This window comes from Euprymna scolopes, chromosome 33, assembly GCF_053919585.1.
Source record: "Euprymna scolopes isolate OS-2025 chromosome 33, ASM5391958v1, whole genome shotgun sequence".
Taxonomy (NCBI): domain Eukaryota; kingdom Metazoa; phylum Mollusca; class Cephalopoda; order Sepiida; family Sepiolidae; genus Euprymna; species Euprymna scolopes.
Genome location: NC_136514.1, coordinates 72341498 through 72369382, shown reverse-complemented (window position 1 = coordinate 72369382; position 27885 = coordinate 72341498). Strand labels below are relative to the sequence as shown.

The 27885-nt window shown below is 36.3% G+C and overlaps 1 protein-coding gene across 2 annotated transcripts in view; it reads right to left on the bottom strand.

The window, feature by feature from the left end:
• Positions 1–11844: 11844 nt before the first annotated feature.
• The window catches only part of LOC145258295 (glycerophosphocholine cholinephosphodiesterase ENPP6-like), a 148337-nt gene continuing 132296 nt past the window's right edge, over positions 11845–27885 (bottom strand). For both annotated transcript variants that reach the window (XM_080116331.1, XM_080116332.1), the window contains exons 5-7: positions 26204–26347; positions 18625–18730; positions 11845–12477 (exon numbers count right to left, since the gene is read on the bottom strand). In XM_080116331.1, coding sequence (XP_079972457.1) covers positions 11924–12477; positions 18625–18730; positions 26204–26347 — 804 coding nt within the window. In that variant the 3' untranslated portion in view covers positions 11845–11923. The remainder of the gene's footprint in view (positions 12478–18624; positions 18731–26203; positions 26348–27885) is intronic.

Genomic DNA, 27885 nt, shown 5'->3' with positions numbered 1-27885 from the left:
AGAAGAAGAAGAAGAAGAAGAAGAAGAAGAAGAAGAAGAATAATAATAATAATAATAAGAAGAAGAAGAAGAACAGATCAAGTCATGCAAATCTTTGTAAACAAAAAATGAATCTTAAAAATACTGAGCAAGGTCGGTAAATATCATTTTTAGTTTATGGAATTACTTCCCTTGACAAACTACATTTAAAAAAAGGTAAAAAGCAAACCGAAAATGCAAAAAAAAAAAAAAAATGACGAATTACTGTAATCATTGCCTTCATGGAGCGTAGGCGCTTCACTCAAGACTATACAAATGTCAGCCCTTTAATGCGACAACTTTTATATCAAGGGAGATAACTTATTTTGAGATTTTTCAACACTTCATAAAAAAGTATTTCATTTTTTACTTATATATTTACATTCATTTCTTTTTGTAAATTGCTGTCTTTTTATTATTATTTTTTTTCTAAATGACCCGTTTTACATAGACAGTTCATTATTACAGACGTAATCTATGAAATTATATAACGAAAAGCATCGCACGAAATAAAAATCAAAACTATTACGAAATTGTTCATTCAATAAAATTACCAAAACCGTTTATTAGAAGTGAAAGAAAGTTGAACAATGTTCGAGTGAAGCAAACAGGTAAAACAATTCTTTGACTTTCGAAAATTTGCCAGCGAAGAGAGTATTCAGGCGAAGGTACGAGGGGCGTGCAATAAGTAATGCCCCTGACCCACTTCCCATAGCAGTAGAGCAACGAAACTTGGCACAGTTATTAGTCTTTCTCTACATAGCAATCACCCAGAGTTATGCATTTCTCCCATCGTTTGATGCAGCATTGGAAACCGTTTTTGTAGACCCCCCCCCAGGTTGGTCCTCCAACCACGACGTGACTTCAGAAATCAAGGTTGCATCATCTGAGAAACGCTTTCGTTTCAAAAACAACTTCATGGCTGGGAAGAGGTGAAAATCAGAGAGTGCAAGGTCAGGAGAGTAGAGAGGATGGGGAAGGATTTCATAACCATGCGAGTTGTGCACTGGAGCGTTATCCTGCAGGAAGAGGGTACCTTTGCTGATCTTGCCCCGCCTCTTGATTTTGATAGCTTCCCTGAATTTCCTCAAAGCGAAGCATAATAGACTCCTGTAATTGTGGTACCCTTTGCCAGGAAATCTGTCATCACTACTCCGTCCTGGCCCCAGAAGACTGTGAGCATGACCTTGCCAGTGGAGGGCTGCACTCTTGCCTTCTTTGGAGGTGGTGAATCCAAGTGCTTCCACTGCATTCATTGGGCTTTGGTCTCTGGACCCAGGTTTCATCCTGTGTAATCAGTCTTTTGAAAAACTTTGACTCATCTTCTTGGCGCATCTCCAAATTCATCCTCGAGCGCTCGATGCGTTTTCACTTATGGAAGGATGTGAGCAACCTGGGAATTCATCTGGCAGACACCTTATGCATATGCAAATGGTCATGAATGATAGTTTCCACAAACCCTGTACTAATCTTGACATCTTGGGCTATTTGGCGAATAGTAATGCGCTGATCTTCCAAAATGGCAGCCTCAACTTGACGGACAGATGCCTTATCAATGACAGAAGGAGGCGACCAGGTCTGGAAGCTGTTTCCACAGACTTCCGGCCATGTTTGAATTCACGATGCCAGCGTTTTACAAGGTCATATGATGGGGCATTATCACCATAAGTTTCTTTCATTTCATCAAAAGTCTCCTGTGGTATGCGTCCTTTCAGATACAAAAACCGGACCACTGCTCGACATTCAACAGGCTCCATTTCACACCTGACTCAGTTCAAACACTTGCAAAACAGAAATCACAATTAGTTCAGAGCTGTAATATGCCACATAACCCGTAGAGATATAAATCATTGCACATGCAAAATTTCAGCTAGATCAGATAACTGAGAGTTGGTCAGGGGCATTACTTATTGCACGCCCCTCATAGTCAATGCTTTCCTTGGTTGCTTTCATGGTTCTTTCTGCTGACGAACCGTTATTTACAAAGAGTCTTAAGTAGTTCTCCAGTGGTCCTGTAAGCTGAGTGATCAGTGTGTAACCTAAATCGTCTACTATTTCTCCTCAAGAGAAAATTTTGGCATGGTCCCTGGCTTTGGTAGTGGCCATTCAGAACGACAACAGCGTTTTCAGGTATTTCCAAGAACCAATATTTAATATGAATTGAGTATGATTATTATGTACAGAAATTTAAGATATATCCGGAACATATAAAAATGAAATAAATGAAACATAGCAAATGAAAATAGTCACAAGGAAATTTGTAGGTGAAAATGTTCATAGTGTGAATATGAGCATATAAGTAAGATACATATGTAAGTATTTGGCAGTATAGCACTGCGCATGTGTATGTGTGTGAGTTGGTTTACCTTGTGCATGTAAATGAATAGTAATTCATTTATGTTTGCCTAACCTTTGCTAGTGCAAAACGACAAAAAGCTGGTATGCAAGTCACTGAGTCCTTTTCTTTTGCGACTTACATCCCCTGGCTAAAAGGGTCATGAGGGGGTGTTGTTAAACGATGTTCTTGGGTGGCTTCCGGTAGAGCTAGTGAAGTCTGTAAAAACTGATTTGTTGACGTGTTCTTATGAGAGTCTATAAGTTTGCACTTGCTCATTAATTATGCATAGACATGTTACGTTTTAGAGTTTGAAACAGTTTTCTTCATTGATTGGAAAACATTTTGAGATCACACGTTTCTGTGAAAACTCACTTATTGAAAAAGGTGAATCCCAACAAAGCGAATGAAGGAAGAATTCGCATTGACTTCTTACTTTCACAAAGGATTGTTATTTCTTTTTTTTTAGATGGGGGTTACCACTTATCAAGGCCGGAAGGCCACTCAGGGATAAGGGTTATTGTGTGCACAGTAATCAATGAGGTAGTATTATAGTAATCATTAGTATTGGGGGTTTTGATAGAGTATCTTACTTAAGGGGGCGGTTTGTCAGGAGTTTGTTTATGTTGGATTTGAAGACGTCCAAGTTGTAGTCAGGTGGGAAACAGGCAAGCGGCAGAGAGTTTCACTGGCGTGCAGTTCTAAGAAAGAAGCTTTGCTCATGGAATCTACGTTTGGATTTAGGCACAGACAGAGAGTGGGGAAAATTGTTGACAGTAGTTTCAGCCAGATGGGTGTTTCTCGTGAAAGATTGGCGAGGGGGACGAGGGATTGAAGCTCAGACGAGCACCTGCCATGGAAATAGCGATAAAACAAAGACAGGCTCGCAAAGTCTCTTCTGTGGGAGAGAGGTTGCAGGGAAGAGAAAAGGGCATCCCCCACTAGACCACGAAGTCTAGTTTGTACTCTGTCAAGGCAGGATAGGCTGTTTTTAGCAGCTCCTGCCCAGATGTGGCAGCAGTACTCCATCCTCGGACGTACTTGGCTTTTATACAGATAGAGAATTGCATCAGTAGTGAGATATCTTCTGGAGCGGTAGAAGGATCCCACCATTTTCCCAGCGTCCCTGGCAACAGTTGCTTTACTGGAATAAAGGTTCTTGATTAGCTTGGCGACATCACGCACAGGTATTTGTATGTTGCATAGTGTGTTGTCTGTTATAGGAGGAAATACAGGGAGTTGATGGTCATTGTCACATAGGGTAGAATTAGCTGCAAAGTTCTTGGCAAATAGTCTGGCCTTGTCTGATGCTGACGAGATGACCTCAGGTCCATTGATGATAGTTGGAATAGAACGCACGCTTGTGTTCAAGACCTGTTTGCTATTTGCCAAAACTGGTGGGAACCAAGCTGCTGCTCAGCTACTTTGGATTTAACAGATTGAGTATATAGCTCTCTTGCATGTTTTATTACTCTTTTACAGTGGTTGCTGGCAGTCCTGAAAGCAGTTTTAGTCCCAGTACATCTATTACGTTGGTAGCTATAGAAAAAGTGATTTCTGTGCGCGATGGCAGCAGCACATTCAGGGGAGAACCATGGATGGCTGTTAGGTTTTTGCTGGAATATTTTGGATGGTATGAATCGGTCTATGCCTGCAATTAACCATTCGGTCAGGTCTGATACTATAGAGGACACATCCTTTTTGAACATGGAATGCAGAGGTAGGTCAGATATGAATGTACGAAAGCTATTCCAGTCAGCCGTAGAGTATCGATATACAGTACTGTGGAGAGGTACATCTGAAGACTTATTACATTTCATTTTTATCTTAACTGATACAACGGAGTGGTCAGAGTTGGAAATTATTTGGGGTTAATAAATTTTTATGAAAACTTGATGAAGAAAGAGAGTGGCAATTAAAATCATTTGCGTGTTAGCATTAGTTAGAATCATTTGACGATTCTGTCACCACAAAATAAATGCTTATTTTATGACTGCTACACACCACAAATTCAAAAACTAAAATCAAACAATTATTCAAAAGAAGATAGAAATAATATCATTTTGGCCTTATATTAATATTGGGGGTTTTCACAATGGCCATTATCAAAGATTTCTCTGTGAGAACAACCTGTGGTCTTCCCTGGAATCTGAGTTGACGACATGTCTCCCCGGATTGATTTCTCATTGGCAGCATTGGAATTCGAATAGCAATAAGCCTCTTCGCACTTATCCAGTAGGGGTCTGGTTGGTGCTTTCTTTCCTCGGTCTTTCCATCTTTCTTGACTCCATGACTATTTGCAAATTATGCTCAAGTTTATATTTTGTGGAGGTGCAAAGACAACAATTTTGCACTTCTTTATTGCATCTTTTTGTTTCACTTCTCTTGCAGTTTCTATTCATCCGGTTTTTCGTTTATGCGGATTAGTTTTCCTTGAGATTTCCACCGTTTTCATAGTTTCAGTCTCCTCGTTAACTCCAATATCTCTTAGTTTTTTTGGAACTTGGCATATATTGATTTTCTTTATTTTCGACATTCCTTAAAATTCTCTGGCAAGTTCTGCATATTTGTTTCGTTTTTCTGTCTCTTTGATTTTCACCTTGTCATTTGTTGAGGTGGCAAAATCTACAATTTGGTAGTTTCTTTTCTTCTTGTTAATTATAATGGCGTCTGGTCCCCTTGCTTGGATGAGTTTATCTGTTTCTATCCCCATGTCCCAAATGATTTTGTGGTTTTTGTTTACTTGTACTGTCTCCGGTTTGTGTTTGAACCATTTGTCTGCATGCTGGAGGTATATTCGTCTGCACAACTCACAGTGCATTGTATTCGTATGTAGTCGCGCATGTCCTCATATTCATTTTGGGCTAGTTTGTTGCATTCACTTATTATTATGTGGTTTATAGTTTCACGTACTTGTTGAAACACGTACATGAACTCTGGTATAAAATGTGAGTTATTTCTCCAGTATACCCGTTCTTTTTTCCATCCTCCCTGACACTTCATGACCATTTTCTGTTATACAAACCAATGGTAGTTTTTATTTTTTGTGAATGGGGGTATGTCAAATGATGATGTCAGTTTCAATTACTTTGGAATCATACAATGTTACTTTCACATTTTTAGCTTTGTTTATACAGCGTTAGTCTATATTCACTTACCTGTGCTTCCTGAACGAACGATATAAGGCCGGTGCACAAAATCTGTCTGTGAAAAGTTTTCCTGTGATCCGCAGAGACCTTTAATAAAAATGATTTACCACGAAAACTTGGGTTGATATAGAACAACTGAAAGGAAACTTAGAAGTTCGGTGATCATTCTCTATGGCTGCGTACCCAATGAGAGTTGCTAACCTCAAAAGAAGTGTTCGACCTATACTTCCTCTGTTGAATTCGGGCACTATTTTATTTTCAATACCCAAATCGGGAAACGATGCCGCATCATCCCTCTGAACGAATCTCTTTTAACGAACAAAATCGGCTGGTTCAGTCACACTGCGCACCGCAACACAAGAGAGCTTATTCATGAAGCAAAAGTCCCAAAACCATTCCAAGATTGGTGAAGACGCTTAGGAGGTCAGCTGAATGTTGAACCTAGTTCCGGTCCACAGTTTTACAGTGTTCGATACTGGTCCTAGAACTAGCTATCAATCACTATCTTGTCCACTGTAGACTGTCGTGCGAGGTCTGCTTTCATATGGGATGCTGTGTATTTCACGTAAGGAACCAGCTTAACCCAGTCTGGTTGAATGTTGCTTCAATTCAAAGCAAGTATTGGAAGGACAAATGTATTTATAGAATTCCCTTTGAATCTTTCATCGGCTTTGATAATCTTTTTTTTAGATTTGTTAATCACATTGCTTGGATTATAACTTGGATTATAACTTGGATTATAACTTGGATTATAACTTGGATTATACTAATGCTATACTTTTAAACTAGAAAAGGTTTTCAAAATAATTGCATAAAGTGATATTGAATTGTTTAAAAAAGTATTCGAAGTAGCCTCTCTGTTTCTTACATTTTTGTACAGTTTTTTTTCACCCTAAACAAGGTGTATTGCCACTTGGAATCTCAGATGCTACTATCGTGTTAAACAGGGGACTGTGGCAAGTGAAGCAGCGAGATGTTTGTTCGCATTGCATTTAAACTTTTGCATATCAGTAACAGTACGGAAAGCAGGAAATATGGAAGGAATTCCAAAGTCTAGCAGTCTGAGGGGGGAAAAGAACTATGAGAGTAGAAGACTTTCTAGCATCTAAGGACTTCATCAGTGAAGGTATTTGATTTTGCCGCTTGTCAACTCAGTCGGATTACGTACATCGAGTGGTCATAAGTGCTATTTCATCAGACTAGATTCCATTAAAGTACTTGTAAACAATGCATAGGGATGCAACATTGCGGCGATAAGACAGACACTGGAGCTTGGCCGATAGTGTGGGACCCATTAGACATGGAATTCTTTCTTGAACTCTGTCTAAGAGTGAGAGACTAGTGGTAGATGCATCAGCGTTGATGCCTCCAGAATACTCCATGCATGGACGAATTGCGTTTTGTAAAAACATAGAGTACTCTTCGGTGTGAGTTACTCTTAGCAGCCTAGCCAATGTTCTCAATGTATTTGTTCAAATAGTTAATCAATAATATATTGTTCACGTCACATGTACATGCGACACGGTCAGAAAAACGGGGAGCAGGGAAAGAATTCCAAAGACAAGCGATCTAAAGAAAGATACCATCAGAGTAGAAAATCTCCCGGCATCTAGGTGCATCTATAGTGAAATGAGGGAATTTTGAGTATTCGATGTGACCATGCTTTTCTAGATATCATCGGTGTAAACTTTTAGCAAAAGTGAATCATTTCCAACATGAAACATGAAAAGGTTATTTGACATTCATAAAAAAGTATATAACAAAGTTTAAGTAAAAAAAAAACATTGGAAATAGAAACAAATTGTCTGTTTTTTTTTAATTATTTCTATAAAATTTATAGAAAATAATTAATAATTTTATTATAACATTAAAAATATCATAATACAAATACAATTGAGATAGAGCTTATAGAAATACATTTACAAAGACATTAAACTGATGCAAACATTCGTATATAAATATAATTTATATATATATATATATATATATATAGAATATATGTATATATATATAAATTATACACACACATACATATATAAATTATATTATATATATATATAATTTCTCTTTCAATATATATAAATCATATATATAAATTGTATATATTGTATAAGTTATATATTATATATACCTAAATTATATATAAAAAATATATAAACCATATATATATATATATATATATATAAATTATATATATAAATTATATATATATATATATTAATTATATATATATATATATATATTAATTATATATACGTGTAAATTATAAATAGGTATTGCCTTCTTTTTTCCTCTGCATTCTTTAGTGGTAATTAACGCCGTTTCGCCTCCTTTTTCAATCGCACTATCTAGATATGAATCCTGACTCATGTTTTTCGTTCTTCCTGTCACCATCCACTTGACCTTGACCTTTTCCTCTTCAAATAGCTAACAAGTCTCGTTAAAAAGGAAATGCTTTCATTAAAATGAACTGACCTAAATGGAAATTGGATACCTCTAATGAAACCCTTTTTATTGGAGAAACTTATCTGTGACGAACACACACACATATCTACATATTATTATTATTATTATTATTATTATTATTATTATTATTATTATTATTATTATTTGTTCTCACAAGGGGTTCCCACAGAGGTCACCATCATTACTCTCTGGCAGACACCTACTGTGTTCCCTGGAGCCTGAATGACAATATGTCTTCCCTGATTTCCAACACTCCCGACCTATTTCGAAAACATTTGCAATTTTTTTACTTTATCGCAATAGCTGCTTGCCATTTACTAGCAGCAACCATTGGTTTTCACTAGGATATGTACGGCAATAAATCTCCCCAAAGTCCCAGTACTCTTTGCCGTTTTCAATGGAGGTCTGATAAGTGCTCTACCTATTCGGTCTTTCCATCTTCGTTGACTTTTCACGGCTATTTTTTATGGTATCAGCCGAGACTGATGCTGTCGCGCCAAAAAGAAAGTCCCCACTTCTCATGTTTTTCAAAAACCGCAAATTTAAGCTAAATTGAATGTAACTGTTTAAACAATTCGATTCGCCTTTTATTCCTCTATAATTTTACCTGTTCATATTTGACTTTTAATTGAAGTATCCTAGTCTTCGCGTCAATGTAAAAAATACCTTAATAGCGAGAAGGCAAAAAGAAACTCCGTACAATGGAAATAGTTATTTAAATGTAAGTTTAGAACATTAATGAAACAAAAATACAACAGGAACCCAATGGAATAGTTAATATTTAGTAGCATAACCTTTCTGCAATTTAACAGCCTGCCAATTTGGGACGATTCTCTTGAATTAGTCTGCGGCAATCCTTCGTTGAAAGGGTATTCCACTTTTCTTTAATTTTTGGCCAAAGTTTTTCCAGATTTAAACTTTTACCATTGTGTAGCTGTTGCTTAATGTAATGCCATACACTTTCGATAGGATTGAGGTCTGGAGATTGTGCAGGCCAATTCAAACACAGAATATCATGCTCTTCAAGGAATATTTTGACGTTGTCAGCTGTGTGAGCATTATCCTGTATGAAGATGAGATTATCATAAAAATTTTGGCCAAAGTAGGGTAGAAAATGTTTAGTCAACAAATTGTAGTTGGTCGAATTAATTCGACTTGCAAGTGAGCTATAGACTCTGTACCATTGGCACTAATTACGCCACACACCAAAATTGAACCACTACCACTACCACCTTGCAGCGTTGAAACTGTGCACCTAGGATTAAATTTTTCGTCCTTCTTTTCAACGGGTGTACAGCTTGCCATCACTGCCTAACATATTGAACATGCTTTCGTCGCTAAAAATCACATTCAACCAATATGAAGGTCATGATCTTCATTGCATCTGACGAAGTCTAGACGACGCCTTCTGTTCTTTACAGAAATCGTTGGCTTGCGTCTTGCAACATAGCCTCGTAAATTTAATTCCTTTAATCTGTTTCTAACTGTATAAAGAACACTTTTTAACAAGATTACACTGTGATTGGATTTCAAATATGTTTCTGAGGTTGTGGATCTTGATAGCATTATCTTCCCTGTAAGAAGTAACTCTAGGAAGACCAGATTTAGAGGCATCATGAAGACTGCCGGTGTTTGGTGCTTTTGCACAGTCATTCGTACCGTTTTCTCATTACATTTTAATCTGCAGTTGATTTCTCAATTGGATAAACTAGAAAAGTGGAGATTAATGAGCTCTTGACAATCACTTAGAGAAAGTCGAGGCGTATGGAGTAAATGTTATCTTGTATAACCTGAAACAACAACAATTACGATTAGAAATGCTAAAAGTAAATATTTTAAGCGGGTTTTAAGTTCATTTGTTGCTGCGAAGTTTCTTTTTGCCTTCTCGATTTGAAGTTGATTTTTTAAATTGACGTGAGCGCAAAGATACTTCAATGAAAAATAAAATATAAACAGGTAAAATTAAAGAGGAATAAAAGTCAATTCAAACGAAGTATAGATTGTTTAAACATTTACAATCAATTTAGCTTAAATTTGCGGTTTTAGAAAAATGGCACGTGCAGACTTTCTTTTTGGCGCAATTATATATATATATATATATATATATATATATTTAATTACGCCAAAAAGAAAGTCTATATATATATATATGTGTGTGTGTGTGTGTGTGTGTGTATTAATTTATTATTATTATTATTATTATTATTATTATTATTATTATTATTATTATTATTATTATTCCCTAAGGGAAGACATTGTAACTGAGACAAAATAATCACATCGCCCTCATATCAGTCTAGCTATAACGCTGCAGTCTACCTTTGTTTAATTGAACACTAGATATGTAATTAAGGATACAAATTTATATAAAACAGTATTTACGCGTCTCATTCGCTGGGCCTAGCTATTGAATCAATGATGTTGGGTTACAAACCAAGGAGTAGTTCAGTCGTCATGATGACTAATGATGGTTTCTGTTGGAATAAAAAAGGAAAAAAAATTGTGGTTTAAGAGAGCACCTTATATATATATATATATATATATATATATATATATATATATATATATATATATATATAACGTATTTAATTGTATATAATATATATATATATATATATATATATATATATATATATAATGGAAATAGTATTCCGACAAAATAGAGAAATAAAAAGGAACAAACCGTGTTACGTGTTCAGCAACGTTTCGTCTTTATTTCGAGACTCATCCATCCAGATGAAGTCTCGAAATAAAAACGAAACGTTGATGAACACGTAAGACGGTTTATTCCTTTATATATATATATATATATATATATATATATATATATATATATATATATATATATATATATATATATATATATATATAACCTAATATCTAAGGCTTGTGGAGACTTTTAATCATGGGTGTCGGGATAGTTCTATACTGACCTTTCACCACTATAAATAAATAAGCTATATGAATTTCGGGCAGCTTAGTTGTCCGAAACTCATGGAGAAATCCTTCACGACTGAGATAATATTTAATTTTTGTTCCTTTTCTTCACGTTAAAAAACGACCCTTGTGTCCAACTTTGACCCGTGGGATGCATTTTAAATAGGAACCTCATACTCTGGAATTTCAGGACAGTCAAATCATATATATATATATATATATATATATATATATATATATATATAATGTGTGTGTTTGTGTTCAATAATTTGTTTTTCCTTTTGTCTTTTTTCATACATCCTATCTCCACGGAATTTTATTTTATTATATGTCGTGTACTTTATCCTCACACGCATACACCGCCCCCGCATATATACATACATATATATATATATATATATATATATATATATATATATATATATATATATACATACGCATTAATAATATGTTTTCTTGATAACGTTTCTTAAATGAAACGAAATATGAGAAAATATATCCGCATGAACATTTCTGAATCCATGTACGATGGATAATATAGTTAAACTCATGCGAGTCTATCCTTAAAACTCTAGAACAGAAATTACTTCAACATCGTTCAATCGCCAACCCCAGTCTTCCCCATACACTAAGACTATTCTAACTTTACCAACCTTGTGCCTGGATCTGTTTTCCTCCCACTATCACCCTATGTATATCTACTTGACTCTGCAAAATCAAACCATTTCTTGATAAAGTTCAACAAATATAACGAAATATCGTAAAAGAAATCAGCCATGGGCATGTTTTAATTATTTCTGCTCTATACGATTTGGCGTTGCTTATTTCCCTATTATATATATATATATATAATGTATGTGTGTGTCACGTGAAAACCCGTTTATTCGATGAAATCGATATGATGACGTAATAAAAAGATGTCATTTTCTATTTCCTGGATTTAATACGCAGCGCCTGGCAAGAAAATTCTTTTTTTGGGGGGGGGGGAAGGGGGGGTCAATTCAGGACGTAATAGTTTTTATGCTAACATACCAACGCATATCAACAAAACGAGCAGGTAAGTCACGAGTATTGGTCGGCACAGTGACGTCACACTAGCTTCTGGTTGAACGCTGGATTGAAATACGGCCACGTTAGATGATGGCGTCGTCTCAGTTGACTCCGCTGGTATGGAACTAGGAGCTAATGCTGGCGGAACTGGTGATGAGGACAAGAATGTCGATGATTTCACCGAGGACATCGATGACGACTTCGGAAAAGGAGCTCTTTGCGTTTTCGGTGATAAAGGAGCAGGAGTCGTTGACGGTAGCGGTGATGATATACATATAGTAGGTGTAGGAGTTGTCGTTATTGGTATTGTTGTTGGTGTTGTTGTTTCTGTTGTTGGTGGTGGTGGGAGGGATGAGGTAGGTACAGGTGAAGGTGGAGGTAGAGGTTCTGCATGGAGTAACATCGAAGCCACTTTACTCCAGTCACCACGATGTTTAGCAGGTTGGATTTCGAGGACCTTACACATTAACTGATAAATGTCCACTGCGTTGATCCATGGAACAACTGCATCTTGTCGGAATTCTGAAAATAAAATTAAAAATCATTTATGAATGGTATTAACAATAGGTAATCTATGTCTATTAGTATTAGCAAGTAGTTTGTCTATATAATTTGTTATCAAACAGGTAACCTCTGGTAAATTATACCGAATGGCTAGCATATGACACATTTTCATAAATGCATATCTTTGCCTATTTTTATTTTTTATTTCGTGTTACATATTAGGAACACTACGTCAGTAGCGGTAAAGTTTGCAAGTGTGAATCTCCACAAGAGTCACATTTAGTGCATATCAAAATAACCTTAATCTGAAAACAGAATCGTTCCCGAAAACCGGTGACATAAATTTCAGGCAGAGTTCAAACGCCGTAGACAAAACAGGAGTCGGACGATGACGAATGACGAATTGTGTAACGCTTTTAGAGCGAAAGAAAACGAATGTTTTCAAATCACTTTTTCGGTGGGAGCTATGGGAATGAGTCACTGCCAATAATGTAAACATAATCTTACTGGAATTGAATCTCGAGTCTATGTTCGTCGCGCCACTTATTGTGTTCAGTTAGAAATTTAAGTTGAAGAATCAAATAACAAGATAGCATTAGTCTCTTTTTACTAAGTTCAATTTCCTCCATATAAAACCCTTGAAGAAAACTCAGCTAACATCTCCTCGTGTCTTTCCTGTATAAGAAATATATAAAGACAGGACGGTCACTTATGAAATGCAGAGAAAGGAAAGAGTTACAATGAAGACAAAAAATTGCATGTAGACACTCACTTGTATAAGGGCTTTTATTTATTAAACTAGTACAATAGGTCACTTCTGTCATTGTTAACGATCATGTAACGGATATTAAATGGACACTTAATATCAAATACGTGGCGTTTATTGACAAATAGGTATCTTTTATCTATTATTAAAAATAGGTCAGCTAAACGGCTGTGTAATTTATGTCAATTTGGAAAATATCCATGTCAATTGTTACCAAATAAGGAGTTGATGTCAATTCCTACGGAACAAGTATTAATTAATTATTAACATATATAGGATTTGCTATTTAATTCGACCGATTTTGTTGACAAATGTACGACTCTAGTTTGAAAATCTGTTTCAATAAATGTTCGATTCTTTTTCCGCCCACGGTTTTTCTAAACATCTTAAACAATCTGTCGCATGTGTCCGTCTCCATAACATGCATTCTTCCCACTTCACCTCCCGTTATATCCATGTTTTTTTTTATGCGTCTAAAATAGTCTACTTAAGGTTGCCAGAAAAAGATCCAGAAGACTCGCAAATTGTTCGTTAGCATCAGATACCTAAGTGGATTCGTTAATGTGGTGAAAAATGTGAAATTCAAAACGCTGCCAAAAACACACTACTCAAAATCTCGATACTCTACTGTCAAAAATCAACTCGACGCTCTGGTATCAAAAACTCAACTCCAAGTTTCAACACTCAACTCTTAAACACGACGCCCTGCTGACAACACTTGCTACATCCAAATCCAAAAGGTCAACCGTGCCTCTGAAAAAACATTTTTATATCCAACCGGAAGCATCTAATTTGCATATTAGGTGACAATATCGCAAGCATATAAAAAGAAAAGATGGCCATTTTTTAATTTTTTTATTTTTTATTCATTATTTTTGTCTTCACGGAACTCTACAAGCTGCACACAAATATGTTTTGCACTAATTTTTAAGTGTTTAATTACAGAAGGGCAACAGTTTCGGTTACTCACGCGTGATCGTTAAGTATAAAAGCAACTGCGTATCGCCATTTTTTCCTTTTTCTTTCTTGTCAAGCGACCTAACCCTACAAAGCACACACATACACACGCGCTATCCGGATTCACTGATCTTATGTGAAATTACAGTATGTACATCAGCTGTAGATCTTGAAGGACAAAAACCACATTTCTTGTCACTGAGTAGATTTTTCTGGTCGTAGTGATTGACAATTTCTCTATTTTGTACGGATTCAAGCAGCTTACTAATGACGTACAGAATACTAATTGGTCTGTACTGGCACACGAAGACCGATCGCTAATGTTTTTAAATACTTGCACACTAACAAGGTTTACCAAGGTGTTGGAAAGCAATTTTCCATTAGGCATCGATTGAACAGTTTTGCAAGAATAGGTACTAGTTCCGGCTGCAACCTTTTGAGTACTATAACTGGAATATTATCAGGAACTGTTGATTTGCAATAACCAAGGTTCTTGGGGATTGTGTCCAAATCTTGAACAGATATGTGAGCATCACTGAGATTATTTTCGATCTTTCGAGGGAATTCGGGAGGAAGATTCTCCAGATAGCATAGGATTAAGTTTGATGCAAAGTCAGATGTTGACGAAATACCGCCAGGCCCATTGATAATAGTCGGGATTAAGAAAGTGAATCTGCTCAAACCTTGTCTGTTATTCGCCCAAATTCATGGAGACTAAACCTCTGTTCTCCTACTTTGGACTTAATGGACTGAACATAAGACTCTCTCTCTCTCTCTCGTTTTCTATAATCCTTTTGCAGTGATTGATAACAGCCGTAAAGGTGAATTTAGTTTTAAAACATTTATTATGTTTAAAGCTATTGAAGTAATGATTTCTACGAGCAATGGCGGCAGCACATTTTAGGGTGTACGAGTCTGGCTATTCACTTTCTGTTGGAATTTCTTGGAGGGTATGTAGCTTTCTTATGCTGATGATTAACCAATCAGTTAGTTCAAGTTATATATCGGACGCATTCTTTTTAAACATGGAGCGTAGAGGTAATTGCGATATTAACGTTCGGAAACCGTCCGAATCACTGTTCGAATATTTGAGGTTTTATTATGTATTTTTATTCTGACAACCGAATGATCAGAAGATTCTTACGGAGACAGAACTGAGGAAAAGCACAATTCAGAACACATTGTTAGAAAAAGATCCAGAAGACTCGCAAATTGTTCGTTAGAATCAGATACCTGAGTGGATTCGTTAATGTGGTGAAAAAATGTGAAATTCAAAACACTGCTGCCAAAAACACACTACTCAAAATCTCGATACTCTACTGTCAAAAATCAACTCGACGCTCTGGTATCAAAAATTCAACTCCAAGTTTCAACTCTCTACTGTCAAAACTCAACTCTAAAACACGACGCCCTGCTGACAACACTTGCTATATCCAAATCCAAAAAATCACCCTGTCTCTACAAAATCAGGCTTTTTATATCCAACCGGAAGCATCTAATTTGCATATTAGGTGACAATATCGCAAGCATATAAAAAGAAAAGGCAGCCATTTTTTTTAGTTTTTATTCATTATTTTTGTCTTCACGGAACTCTACAAGCTGCACACAAATATGTTTTGCACTAATTTTTAAGTGTTTAATTACAGAAGGGCAACTTATTCTGCATTTGGTAGCATTTTAGACCATAGTTAACTATTTATTTAAAGTCATAAGCAAAAGAGAAATCGTGACAAAATATCCCTTCATCATCATCTGTTTTGTTTAGATGAACTAGTCATTGAACATTGTGAACATTAAAATCTCCATAAATGTGAATGTTGACTGAGGGATGAGCAGACGGATTATGATCAATTTGCTTAGCGATAATCTCAAAGATAACTACTCCATCATTGTTGGGACGATAAAAGGTAAATATAAATGCTGTGCAACTCTAAAGCACATGTAGGAATGTTTGGGTCTTTCTTTGGAGATATCTCTACCACGGGTGATGCTTTCTCTAATGTAGGCACATATTCCAAGTTCATGGCGAACTTGAGGGTCGGGTTTCGATGGGAAGTAAAGATATCTTTTGATGTCGAAATCAACTAAGGAATGATTTTAGTCAATACAAGTTTTACACAAGAATAAAGGTCAGGTTTAGTCTCCCGTAATTGGATTTAAACCTCTGGAAAGTTGAAACGTGAACCCTTGATGTTTGAGAACGAGACCTTGTAGTAGGAGATACATTAAAAGTTGAAGGACAATGATAAAGAATCCTTTTATGGGAATCCCAGCTCCTCCGATTGTGGGGCCTTATACCCAACCTGCCTTGGAAACATGGACTATATTTTATCATGTGCTATTATAAACATGACGAGTACAGTTTAACTCAAGCTGACACTTTGTTGACAGCAAGTGAAGGCAACCGAGTTAAAAAGGATCACATTAATGCTGATAACAATGGCTTCTGAAAAATTTGATGACCAGAACAACCTGTTGGAATTTAATAACAACATATATATTCATATATCTCTGTCTCTATCTCGCCCCTTTTCTCTCTCTCTCTCTCTCTTTCTCTCTTTTAACAAAGGAAAAACATGTAATTCAATAGGTATCGGGAGACAGTAACTGACAGTTGTAAAAGTTGGAAACTCGACATTGTCGAAAATGAATCACAAGTTCTATTTTTAATAACAAAAAAAGACGTCTTTTCTGATTATTTCATAGAGCATTCAATTCCAACACAGTGATCTTGCTAGTAATAACGCCGACAGAGAACTCGAAGAAAAGACCCATCAGCAGATGTAGCCGGCGATATTGATCTATAGGGAATGTGCCTATCGCTCCATCGTAGATTAACACCTGGGTAACTGGTTGCCGTAACTAGGACGTAATAGCCATTCAAGAGACCTTTCCACGGTACGGACATACAAAGATACTCACTCCGAGCAAGGTATAATAATACATTATAAACATATAACGGAAGCAAAATCTACAGATTAACATTATTTTACTAGTGAAAATAATTTTTTTCATTATTTTAAGCGCTTTATATTATTTTACTCTTGAAAATGAGTTTTTTCATTGTTTTAAGCGGTTTACGTTTTTTTACCACTGAAAATGAGTTTTTTTAATTATTTTAAGAGCTTTACATAATTTTACTCCTAAAAATTTGTTTTTTTTCATTATTTTAAGCGATTAACATTATTTTACTAGTAAAAATGAGTTTTTAAAAAATTATTTTAAGCGCTTTACACTATTTTACTTGTTAAAATTAAATTTTTCATAATTTTAAGCGCCTTATATTATTTTTCTCCTGAACATGATTTTTCCTTGTTTAAATCGCTTTACATGATTTTGCTGCTGAAAATAAGTTTTTTTCATTATTTTAAGCGCTTTACATTATTTTACTACTGAAAATGAGATTTTTTTTTATTATTTAAGTGCTTTATATAATTTATTCCTAAAAATGAGTTTTTTTCATTATTTTAAGCGCTTAAAATTATTTTACTAGCGAACTAAGTGTTTTTTTAAATTATTCTAAGCGCTTTACATTATTGTTCTCCTGAACATGAGTTTTTTCTTTGTTTAAAGCGGTTTATATTATTTTTCTAGTAAAAATGAGGGTTTTTTAAAAATTATTTTAAGCGCTTTACATAATTTTACTACTCAAAACGAGCTTTTAAAATATTTAAAGCGCTTTACATTATTTTTCTCCTGAAAATGAGTTTTTTCATTATTTTAAGCGCTTTACATTATTTTACTCCTGAAAATGAGTGTTTTTTAAAATTATTTTAGCGCTTAACATTATTTTACTCCTGAAAACGAGTTTTTTTTACATTAGTTTTAGTGCTTTACATTTTTTACTGCTGTAAATGAGTTTTAAGCGGTTTACATTATTTTACTAATGAAAATGAGTTTTTTTCATTATTTTAAACACTTTACAATATTTTACTGGTTAAAATGATTTTTTTTTCACTATTTTAAGCGCTTTACATTATTTTACTACTGAAATGAGTGTTTTACATTATTTTAAGCGCTTTACCTTATTTTGTCTCCTGAAAATGAGGGTTTTCATTATTTTAAGCGGTTTACATTTTTTTTACTACTGAAAATGAGTTTTTTTTAATCATTTTAAGAGCTTTTCATTATTTTACTACTGAAAATGAGTTTTTTCATTATTTTAACCCCTTTACATTATTTTACTACTGAAAATAATTTTTTTCATCATTTTAAGAGCTTTTCATTATTTTACTACTGAAAATGAGTTTTTTTTTCATTATATTAAGCGCTTTACATTATTTTACTCGTGAAAATAAGTTTTTTCATTATTTTAAGCGCTTGGTTATATGTGCTGAAAGGCGAAATGCTCTCTAGCAAAAGCTCGACATTGGAATTCCTGGTTACCTTGTTAAAATGTCTTTTTGTAATTTGAGATGAGATGACGAATGTTAATAGTTTACCTGGACCGGATGCCACAAATATGCCCCTCATATCTGGGTACTTATTATCGTATCCATGGTAACCGTTTAAGTGTTGCCCATTCGATTTGGGAAAGTGCTTGTCAGGCTGAAAAAGTAAAAATGAGGAAAATATAGACTGATACAAGAAAAATAAGATTACGTATATAAATAAAAATATGATATTTATCTCTCCCTATGTCTGTTTCTCTCTGTATCTTTGTCTATGTATATGTCTTTCTCTCTCTTTGCTGCCTGTCTATCTGTCTATCTTTCTCTTTCTGTATCTATGTATGTATTTCATAATTTTAGGGGAGTACAACATTTCTTATCCTAATTATGAAGAGAAGACGTTTTTTCATATTTATGATTAAATGTAAATATTAAAAAAAGTCAACTGACCAGTTTGCTTTTCGTTTAACAAGCTTTGTATCGAAAGATTTTATTATAGGGGAAAACAACGTTATGGTATGTATACAATAGATGAATATCTGGAAGAGTATGTATGTATGTATGCATGTATGTATGAAAATCATTTCAAATCAGATACGCTGGACACCTAATTAAGATAGAAGATGAAAAACAGACATTTTATGTCGAAGTATATAGACGTAAGAGGCTACAAAATAAGCAAATATTTAAGGATTAGCTAAAAACAACTTGGAACAAAGTGAGATAGATTTAGATAACCCAGAAAGCAGAATCGGATTAAACAATCAGGGAAGGATGCAGGGATTTAGAAAAGAGGCGAGTAGATCATACTGCCTTGGATCGTTTTAAAAAAACAAGATGAAAGTGTAAAATATGCGATCGAATTTGAGTTGTTCTGAATGCTTTAGGTTTCTTCTGCCAAAAGCTTTAGGTTTCTTCTGCCAAAAGCGTTAGGTTTCTTCTGCCAAAAGCGTTAGGTTTCTTCTGCCAAAAGCGTTAGGTTTCTTCTGCCAAAAGCGTTAGGCTTATTCTGCCAAAAGCGTTAGCTTTCTGCTGCCAAAAGCGTTAGCTTTCTTCTGCCAAAAACGTTAGGTTTCTTCTGCCAAAAACGTTAGGTTTCTTCTGCCAAAAGCTTTAGGTTTCTTCTGCCAAAAGTTTTAGGTTTCTTCTGCCAAAAGCGTTAGGTTTCTTCTGCCAAAAGCGTTAGGTTTCTTCTGCCAAAAGCGTTAGGCTTATTCTGCCAAAAGCGTTAGGCTTATTCTGCCAAAAGCGTTAGCTTTCTTCTGCCAAAAGCGTTAGCTTTCTTCTGCCAAAAACGTTAGGTTTCTTCTGCCAAAAACGTTAGGTTTCTTCTGCCAAAAGCTTTAGGTTTCTTCTGCCAAAAGCTTTAGGTTTCTTCTGCCAAAAGTTTTAGGTTTCTTCTGCCAAAATCGTTAGGTTTCTTCTGCAAAAAGCGTTAGGTTTCTTCTGCCAAAAGCGTTAGGTTTCTTCTGCCAAAAGTTTTAGGTTTCTTCTGCCAAAAGAGTTAGGTTTCTTCTGCCAAAAGCGTTAGGTTTCTTCTGCCAAAAGCGTTAGGCTTATTCTGCCAAAAGCTTTAGATTTCTGCTGCCAAAAGCGTTAGGTTTCTTCTGCCAAAAGCGTTAGCTTTCTTCTGCCAAAAGCGTTAGGTTTCTTCTGCCAAAAGCGTTAGGTTTCTTCTGCCAAAAGCTTTAGGTTTCTTCTGCCAAAAGCGTTAGGTTTCTTCTGCCAAAAGCGTTAGGTTTCTTCTGCCAAACGCTTTAAGTTTCTTCTGTCAAACGCTTTAGGTTTCTTCTGCTAAACGCTTTAGGTTTCTTCTGCCAAAAGCGTTAGGTTTCTTCTGCCAAAAGCTTTAGGTTTCTTCTGCCAAAAGCGTTAGGTTTCTTCTGCCAAAAGCTTTAGGTTTCTTCTGCCAAAAGCTTTAGGTTTCTTCTGCCAAAAGCGTTAGGTTTCTTCTGCCAAAAGCGTTAGGTTTCTTCTGCCAAAAGCGTTAGGTTTCTTCTGCCAAAAGCTTTAGGTTTCTTCTGCCAAAAGCTTTAGGTTTCTTCTGCCAAAAGCTTTAGGTTTCTTCTGCCAAAAGCGTTAGGTTTCTTCTGCCAAAAGCTTTAGGTTTCTTCTGCCAAAAGCTTTAGGTTTCTTCTGCCAAAAGCGTTAGGTTTCTTCTGCCAAAAGCTTTAGGTTTCTTCTGCCAAAAGCGTTAGGTTTCTTCTGCCAAAAGCTTTAGGTTTCTTCTGCCAAAAGCGTTAGGTTTCTTCTGCCAAAAGCTTTAGGTTTCTTCTGCCAAAAGCGTTAGGTTTCTTCTGCCAAAAGCTTTAGGTTTCTTCTGCCAAAAGCGTTAGGTTTCTTCTGCCAAAAGCTTTAGGTTTCTTCTGCCAAAAGCGTTAGGTTTCTTCTGCCAAAAGCGTTAGGTTTCTTCTGCCAAAAGCGTTAGGTTTCTTCTGCCAAACGCTTTAAGTTTCTTCTGTCAAACGCTTTAGGTTTCTTCTGCTAAACGCTTTAGGTTTCTTCTGCCAAAAGCGTTAGGTTTCTTCTGCCAAAAGCTTTAGGTTTCTTCTGCCAAAAGCTTTAGGTTTCTTCTGCCAAAAGCGTTAGGTTTCTTCTGCCAAAATCGTTAGGTTTCTTCTGCCAAAAGCGTTAGGTTTCTTCTGCCAAAAGCGTTAGGTTTCTTCTGCCAAAAGCGTTAGGTTTCTTCTGCCAAAAGCTTTAGGTTTCTTCTGCCAAAAGCTTTAGGTTTCTTCTGCCAAAAGCTTTAGGTTTCTTCTGCCAAAAGCTTTAGGTTTCTTCTGCCAAAAGCGTTAGGTTTCTTCTGCCAAAAGCTTTAGGTTTCTTCTGCCAAAAGCGTTAGGTTTCTTCTGCCAAAAGCTTTAGGTTTCTTCTGCCAAAAGCGTTAGGTTTCTTCTGCCAAAAGCTTTAGGTTTCTTCTGCCAAAAGCGTTAGGTTTCTTCTGCCAAAAGCTTTAGGTTTCTTCTGCCAAAAGCGTTAGGTTTCTTCTGCCAAAAGCTTTAGGTTTCTTCTGCCAAAAGCGTTAGGTTTCTTCTGCCAAAAGCGTTAGGTTTCTTCTGCCAAAAGCGTTAGGTTTCTTCTGCCAAAAGCGTTAGGCTTATTCTGCCAAAAGCGTTAGGCTTATTCTGCCAGAAGCGTTAGCTTTCTCCTGCCAAAAGCGTTAGCTTTCTTCTGCCAAAAACGTTAGGTTTCTTCTGCCAAAAACGTTAGGTTTCTTCTGCCAAAAGCTTTAGGTTTCTTCTGCCAAAAGCTTTAGGTTTCTTCTGCCAAAAGTTTTAGGTTTCTTCTGCCAAAAGCGTTAGGTTTCTTCTGCCAAAAGCTTTAGGTTTCTTCTGCCAAAAGCGTTAGGTTTCTTCTGCCAAAAGCTTTAGGTTTCTTCTGCCAAAAGCTTTAGGTTTCTTCTGCCAAAAGCGTTAGGTTTCTTCTGCCAAAAGCTTTAGGTTTCTTCTGCCAAAAGCGTTAGGTTTCTTCTGCCAAAAGCTTTAGGTTTCTTCTGCCAAAAGCGTTAGGTTTCTTCTGCCAAAAGCTTTAGGTTTCTTCTGCCAAAAGCGTTAGGTTTCTTCTGCCAAAAGCTTAAGGTTTCTTCTGCCAAAAGCGTTAGGTTTCTTCTGCCAAAAGCTTTAGGTTTCTTCTGCCAAAAGCGTTAGGTTTCTTCTGCCAAAAGCTTTAGGTTTCTTCTGCCAAAAGCGTTAGGTTTCTTCTGCCAAAAGCTTTAGGTTTCTTCTGCCAAAAGCGTTAGGTTTCTTCTGCCAAAAGCTTTAGGTTTCTTCTGCCAAAAGCGTTAGATTTCTGCTGCCAAAAGCTTTAGGTTTCTTCTGCCAAAAGCGTTAGGTTTCTTCTGCCAAAAGCTTTAGGTTTCTTCTGCCAAAAGCGTTAGGTTTCTTCTGCCAAAAGCTTTAGGTTTCTTCTGCCAAAAGCTTTAGGTTTCTTCTGCCAAAAGCGTTAGATTTCTGCTGCCAAAAGCTTTAGGTTTCTTCTGCCAAAAGCGTTAGGTTTCTTCTGCCAAAAGCTTTAGGTTTCTTCTGCCAAAAGCGTTAGGTTTCTTCTGCCAAAAGCTTTAGGTTTCTTCTGCCAAAAGCGTTAGGTTTCTTCTGCCAAAAGCTTTAGGTTTCTTCTGCCAAAAGCGTTAGGTTTCTTCTGCCAAAAGCTTTAGGTTTCTTCTGCCAAAAGCGTTAGGTTTCTTCTGCCAAAAGCTTTAGGTTTCTTCTGCCAAAAGCGTTAGGTTTCTTCTGCCAAAAGCTTTAGGTTTCTTCTGCCAAAAGCGTTAGGTTTCTTCTGCCAAAAGCTTTAGGTTTCTTCTGCCAAAAGCGTTAGGTTTCTTCTGCCAAAAGCTTTAGGTTTCTTCTGCCAAAAGCGTTAGGTTTCTTCTGCCAAAAGCTTTAGGTTTCTTCTGCCAAAAGCGTTAGGTTTCTTCTGCCAAAAGCTTTAGGTTTCTTCTGCCAAAAGCGTTAGGTTTCTTCTGCCAAAAGCTTTAGGTTTCTTCTGCCAAAAGCGTTAGGTTTCTTCTGCCAAAAGCTTTAGGTTTCTTCTGCCAAAAGCGTTAGGTTTCTTCTGCCAAAAGCTTTAGGTTTCTTCTGCCAAAAGCGTTAGGTTTCTTCTGCCAAAAGCTTTAGGTTTCTTCTGCCAAAAGCGTTAGGTTTCTTCTGCCAAAAGCTTTAGGTTTCTTCTGCCAAAAGCGTTAGGTTTCTTCTGCCAAAAGCTTTAGGTTTCTTCTGCCAAAAGCGTTAGGTTTCTTCTGCCAAAAGCTTTAGGTTTCTTCTGCCAAAAGCGTTAGGTTTCTTCTGCCAAAAGCTTTAGGTTTCTTCTGCCAAAAGCGTTAGGTTTCTTCTGCCAAAAGCTTTAGGTTTCTTCTGCCAAAAGCGTTAGGTTTCTTCTGCCAAAAGCTTTAGGTTTCTTCTGCCAAAAGCGTTAGGTTTCTTCTGCCAAAAGCTTTAGGTTTCTTCTGCCAAAAGCGTTAGGTTTCTTCTGCCAAAAGCTTTAGGTTTCTTCTGCCAAAAGCGTTAGGTTTCTTCTGCCAAAAGCTTTAGGTTTCTTCTGCCAAAAGCGTTAGGTTTCTTCTGCCAAAAGCTTTAGGTTTCTTCTGCCAAAAGCGTTAGATTTCTGCTGCCAAAAGCGTTAGGTTTCTTCTGCCAAAAGCGTTAGGTTTCTTCTGCCAAAAGCTTTAGGTTTCTTCTGCCAAAAGCGTTAGGTTTCTTCTGCCAAAAGCTTTAGGTTTCTTCTGCCAAAAGCTTTAGGTTTCTTCTGCCAAAACCGTTAGATTTCTGCTGCCAAAAGCTTTAGGTTTCTTCTGCCAAAAGCGTTAGGTTTCTTCTGCCAAAAGCTTTAGGTTTCTTCTGCCAAAAGCGTTAGGTTTCTTCTGCCAAAAGCTTTAGGTTTCTTCTGCCAAAAGCGTTAGGTTTCTTCTGCCAAAAGCTTTAGGTTTCTTCTGCCAAAAGCGTTAGGTTTCTTCTGCCAAAAGCTTTAGGTTTCTTCTGCCAAAAGCGTTAGGTTTCTTCTGCCAAAAGCTTTAGGTTTCTTCTGCCAAAAGCGTTAGGTTTCTTCTGCCAAAAGCTTTAGGTTTCTTCTGCCAAAAGCGTTAGATTTCTGCTGCCAAAAGCTTAAGGTTTCTTCTGCCAAAAGCGTTAGGTTTCTTCTGCCAAAAGCTTTAGGTTTCTTCTGCCAAAAGCGTTAGGTTTCTTCTGCCAAAAGCTTTAGGTTTCTTCTGCCAAAAGCGTTAGGTTTCTTCTGCCAAAAGCTTTAGGTTTCTTCTGCCAAAAGCGTTAGGTTTCTTCTGCCAAAAGCTTTAGGTTTCTTCTGCCAAAAGCGTTAGGTTTCTTCTGCCAAAAGCTTTAGATTTCTTCTGCCAAAAGCTTTAGGTTTCTTCTGCCAAAAGCGTTAGGTTTCTTCTGCCAAAAGCGTTAGGTTTCTTCTGCCAAAAGCTTTAGGTTTCTTCTGCCAAAAGCGTTAGGTTTCTTCTGCCAAAAGCGTTAGGTTTCTTCTGCCAAAAGCTTTAGGTTTCTTCTGCCAAAAGCGTTAGGTTTCTTCTGCCAAAAGCGTTAGGTTTCTTCTGCCAAAAGCTTTAGGTTTCTTCTGCCAAAAGCGTTAGGTTTCTTCTGCCAAAAGCGTTAGGTTTCTTCTGCCAAAAGCGTTAGGTTTCTTCTGCCAAAAGCTTTAGGTTTCTTCTGCCAAAAGCTCTGTCAGTTTGAAATACCATTTTCATTGAATTTAAATGATTATTTTTATTATTCTGTCAACCTGAAGTATGAAATAGTATTTTCATCGATTTTTCAAACTAATGTTTGAAATCGTATTTTCGATTGTCTGTTACAAAAACTTGAAATACTATTTCATTGGTTTGTGAAAGTAGAATTTGAAATAGCATATTTCATTGATCTGTTAAAGGTTAACTTTATTGTATATTATATTATTTATTGGGGTTCTATGCTAAAATTAATCTTACTCTATGGATCTGAAACTTGGACTCTTTCAGCAAAACAACAGCGTCGTTTGGGTGGATGTTACACACATCTTTTGAGAAGAGAACTCAATCTCTCATGGCGAAATCATCCAACTTTAGAAATGATATATGGAGACTTACCGAGAGTATCAACCTTAGTTTGCAAGAAACATGTTCAGTTTGCTGGGCATTGTTTACGTGCCACAGGGAAACTTGTTTCATCATTTGTACTGTGGAGGCACTCATCATCTCACAATCGATCACAAAAGTTAACTTTTCCAGATAGAATATAACGAGAGACATTTATCTCCAAGGAAGATCTTTTGGGTGCTATGACAGATAGGGAATACTAGAAGGATGTAGTGAGTTCAATCTCGGCTGAGGCCAGATGATGATGATGATGATGATGATGATGATAAAATTTTAAATTTGAGTATTCATTAGTGTGTTACATTAGAAATAGAATTTTTGTACCTCACTAAAGTTAGAAATAATATTTCCCTTAATTTGTCATACTATAATTTGAAATAGTCATTTGTCCGTCATCTTGAGTTTTAAATACCATTTTGTTGATCGGATTTCACAAAGCATTTCCTTGCTCTGTCACATGAGATATTTAAATAGCATTTTCATTAAGTCTAATATTTTCAAGCAATTTAAAGTTGGATGATTCCTGTCACAGTAGAGTTTGAAATAGAATTTGAACTTTTGAAGTTGTTTTCAACGATTAATTTGTTGAAAATAACATCTCGATTTTCTCTCACACTAAAAATATGTTTAAATCTGTTGTTTCATTGGTGGATTAAACTAAACTTTTGAATTGCAGTTTGTCTTTTCGTTGGTTCAGAACAAATGTTTTCATCGTTTTGAGTGTTTTGCATTTTCGCACGATTGATGATATTTATTGAGTGGGTTACTTTCAAGTTTTTTTTTAATTTTCGATTTTTAAGCGATTATCAAGATTCACAAGAAGGTCGTCGAATGTCGGCTACTTCTTCTTTGTTCTAACTTAAAACTTGGTAATACTTGTGTTTCAAACTAAAAAAAAACGATTTAAACAAAGTTAATTAGTTTAGGTTGCAAGTAGAGTAACTGATATTGACTTTGGTGACATTTATTTATTATTATTTTTTTTACCACTCTTTTGTTTTGTTGTGTTTACTGCAAAATGCATCGCTTGTTTGTTTCACTTACCGGTTTAACTATGTAGTAGCCAAGGTCAGCAACGGCCACAATCGGGGGAACGCGATAATGATTCTTCAAACGCCAACGATCAGGAATCTCGTGTTTGTAAAACACCGTCAAGTTCTTGTGATAACCTTTCAGACCTTCGTACACCTAAGAACAAATAATAATAATAATAATGATAATAATAATAATAATAATAATAATAATAATAATAATAATAATAATAATAATAATAATAATAATTAAAAGGAACAGAACAATATACAGGATCAAGTGGAAAGGCATGGAATATGTGCCTACATAAAAGATGGCTTTCCGTGTAGTAGGGACATCTTCAGAGAAGACCCTAATTTACTTTATATGTGCTTCCGGGTTGCACTTGCTTACACCACAACGGAGTTACTGTCTTTAAGAGGATCTAAGAAAATTGACCACATCTTGTCTGCTCATCCTTCGGCTTATATTCACATTTATGGTGACTTCAATGTCCACAACAATGTGGAATGGCTGACCCACTTAAACAAGACATATGATGAGGGGAGGTTTTGTCATGATTTCTCCATTGCCTATGACCTCACTCAGATTGTTCATGAACCCACTCATGTGCCCGATACTACCGGTCAGTATGCAAGCCTTCTATACATTTTTCTAATAACTTTTCCTATGTTCATGTTCCGTTCTATCTCCTCTGGGATCTTCCGACCACTCGGTTGTATCAGTTAAGATAAAAATGAAATGCAACAAGTCTTTAGACGCACCTCTCCACCGTACAGTATATCGATACTCTATGGCTGACTGAGATAGCTTATTTACATTTATATCTGATCTACCTCTAAACTCCATGTTTAAAAAGGATGTGTCCTCTATAGTATCAGACCTGACCGAATGGTTAATTGTAGGCATAGACCGATTGATTTCATCCAAAAAATTCCAACAAAAACCTAACAGCCAGACATGGTTCTCCCCAGAATGTGCTGCTGCCATCACGCACAGAAACCACTTTTTCCATAGCTACCAACGTAATAGATGTACTGAGACTAAAGCTGCTTTCAGGACTGCCAGCAACCACTGTAAAAGAGTAATAAAAAATGCAAGAGAGCTATATAGTCAGTCCGTTAAATCCAAAATAGTTGAGCAGCGGCTTCATTTCCACCGGTTTTAGCAAATAGAAAACAGGATCCTAAACAGAAGCGTGCGTTCTATCCCAACCATCATCAATGGACCTGAGGTCATCTCGTCAAAATCAGACAAGGCCAAACTATTTCCCAAGAACTTTGCAGCTAATTCTACCCTATGCGACGAAGGCCATCAATTCCCCGTATTTCCTCCTATAACAGACAACACGCTATGCAACATACAAATATCTGTGCACGAGGTCGCCAAGCTAATCAAAAACCTTGATTCCAGTAAAACAACTGGCCCTAACGGCATTACAATTATAGTGTTGAAAACGCTTCAACCAGAATTTTCCCATCCTACTTACAAAACTGTTTAAGCGTTGTCTTAAGGAGAATTGCTTCCCAACACCCTGGAAAACCTCATCAGTATGCCCTGTATTTAAGAATTCAGGTGATAGGTCATCTCCCTCTCAGTACAGACCAATAAGTCTCCTGTCTGTCATGAGTAAGTTGCTAGAATCCATATTAAATAAAGAAGTAGTCAACCACGTTAGCAGGAATAACCTTCTT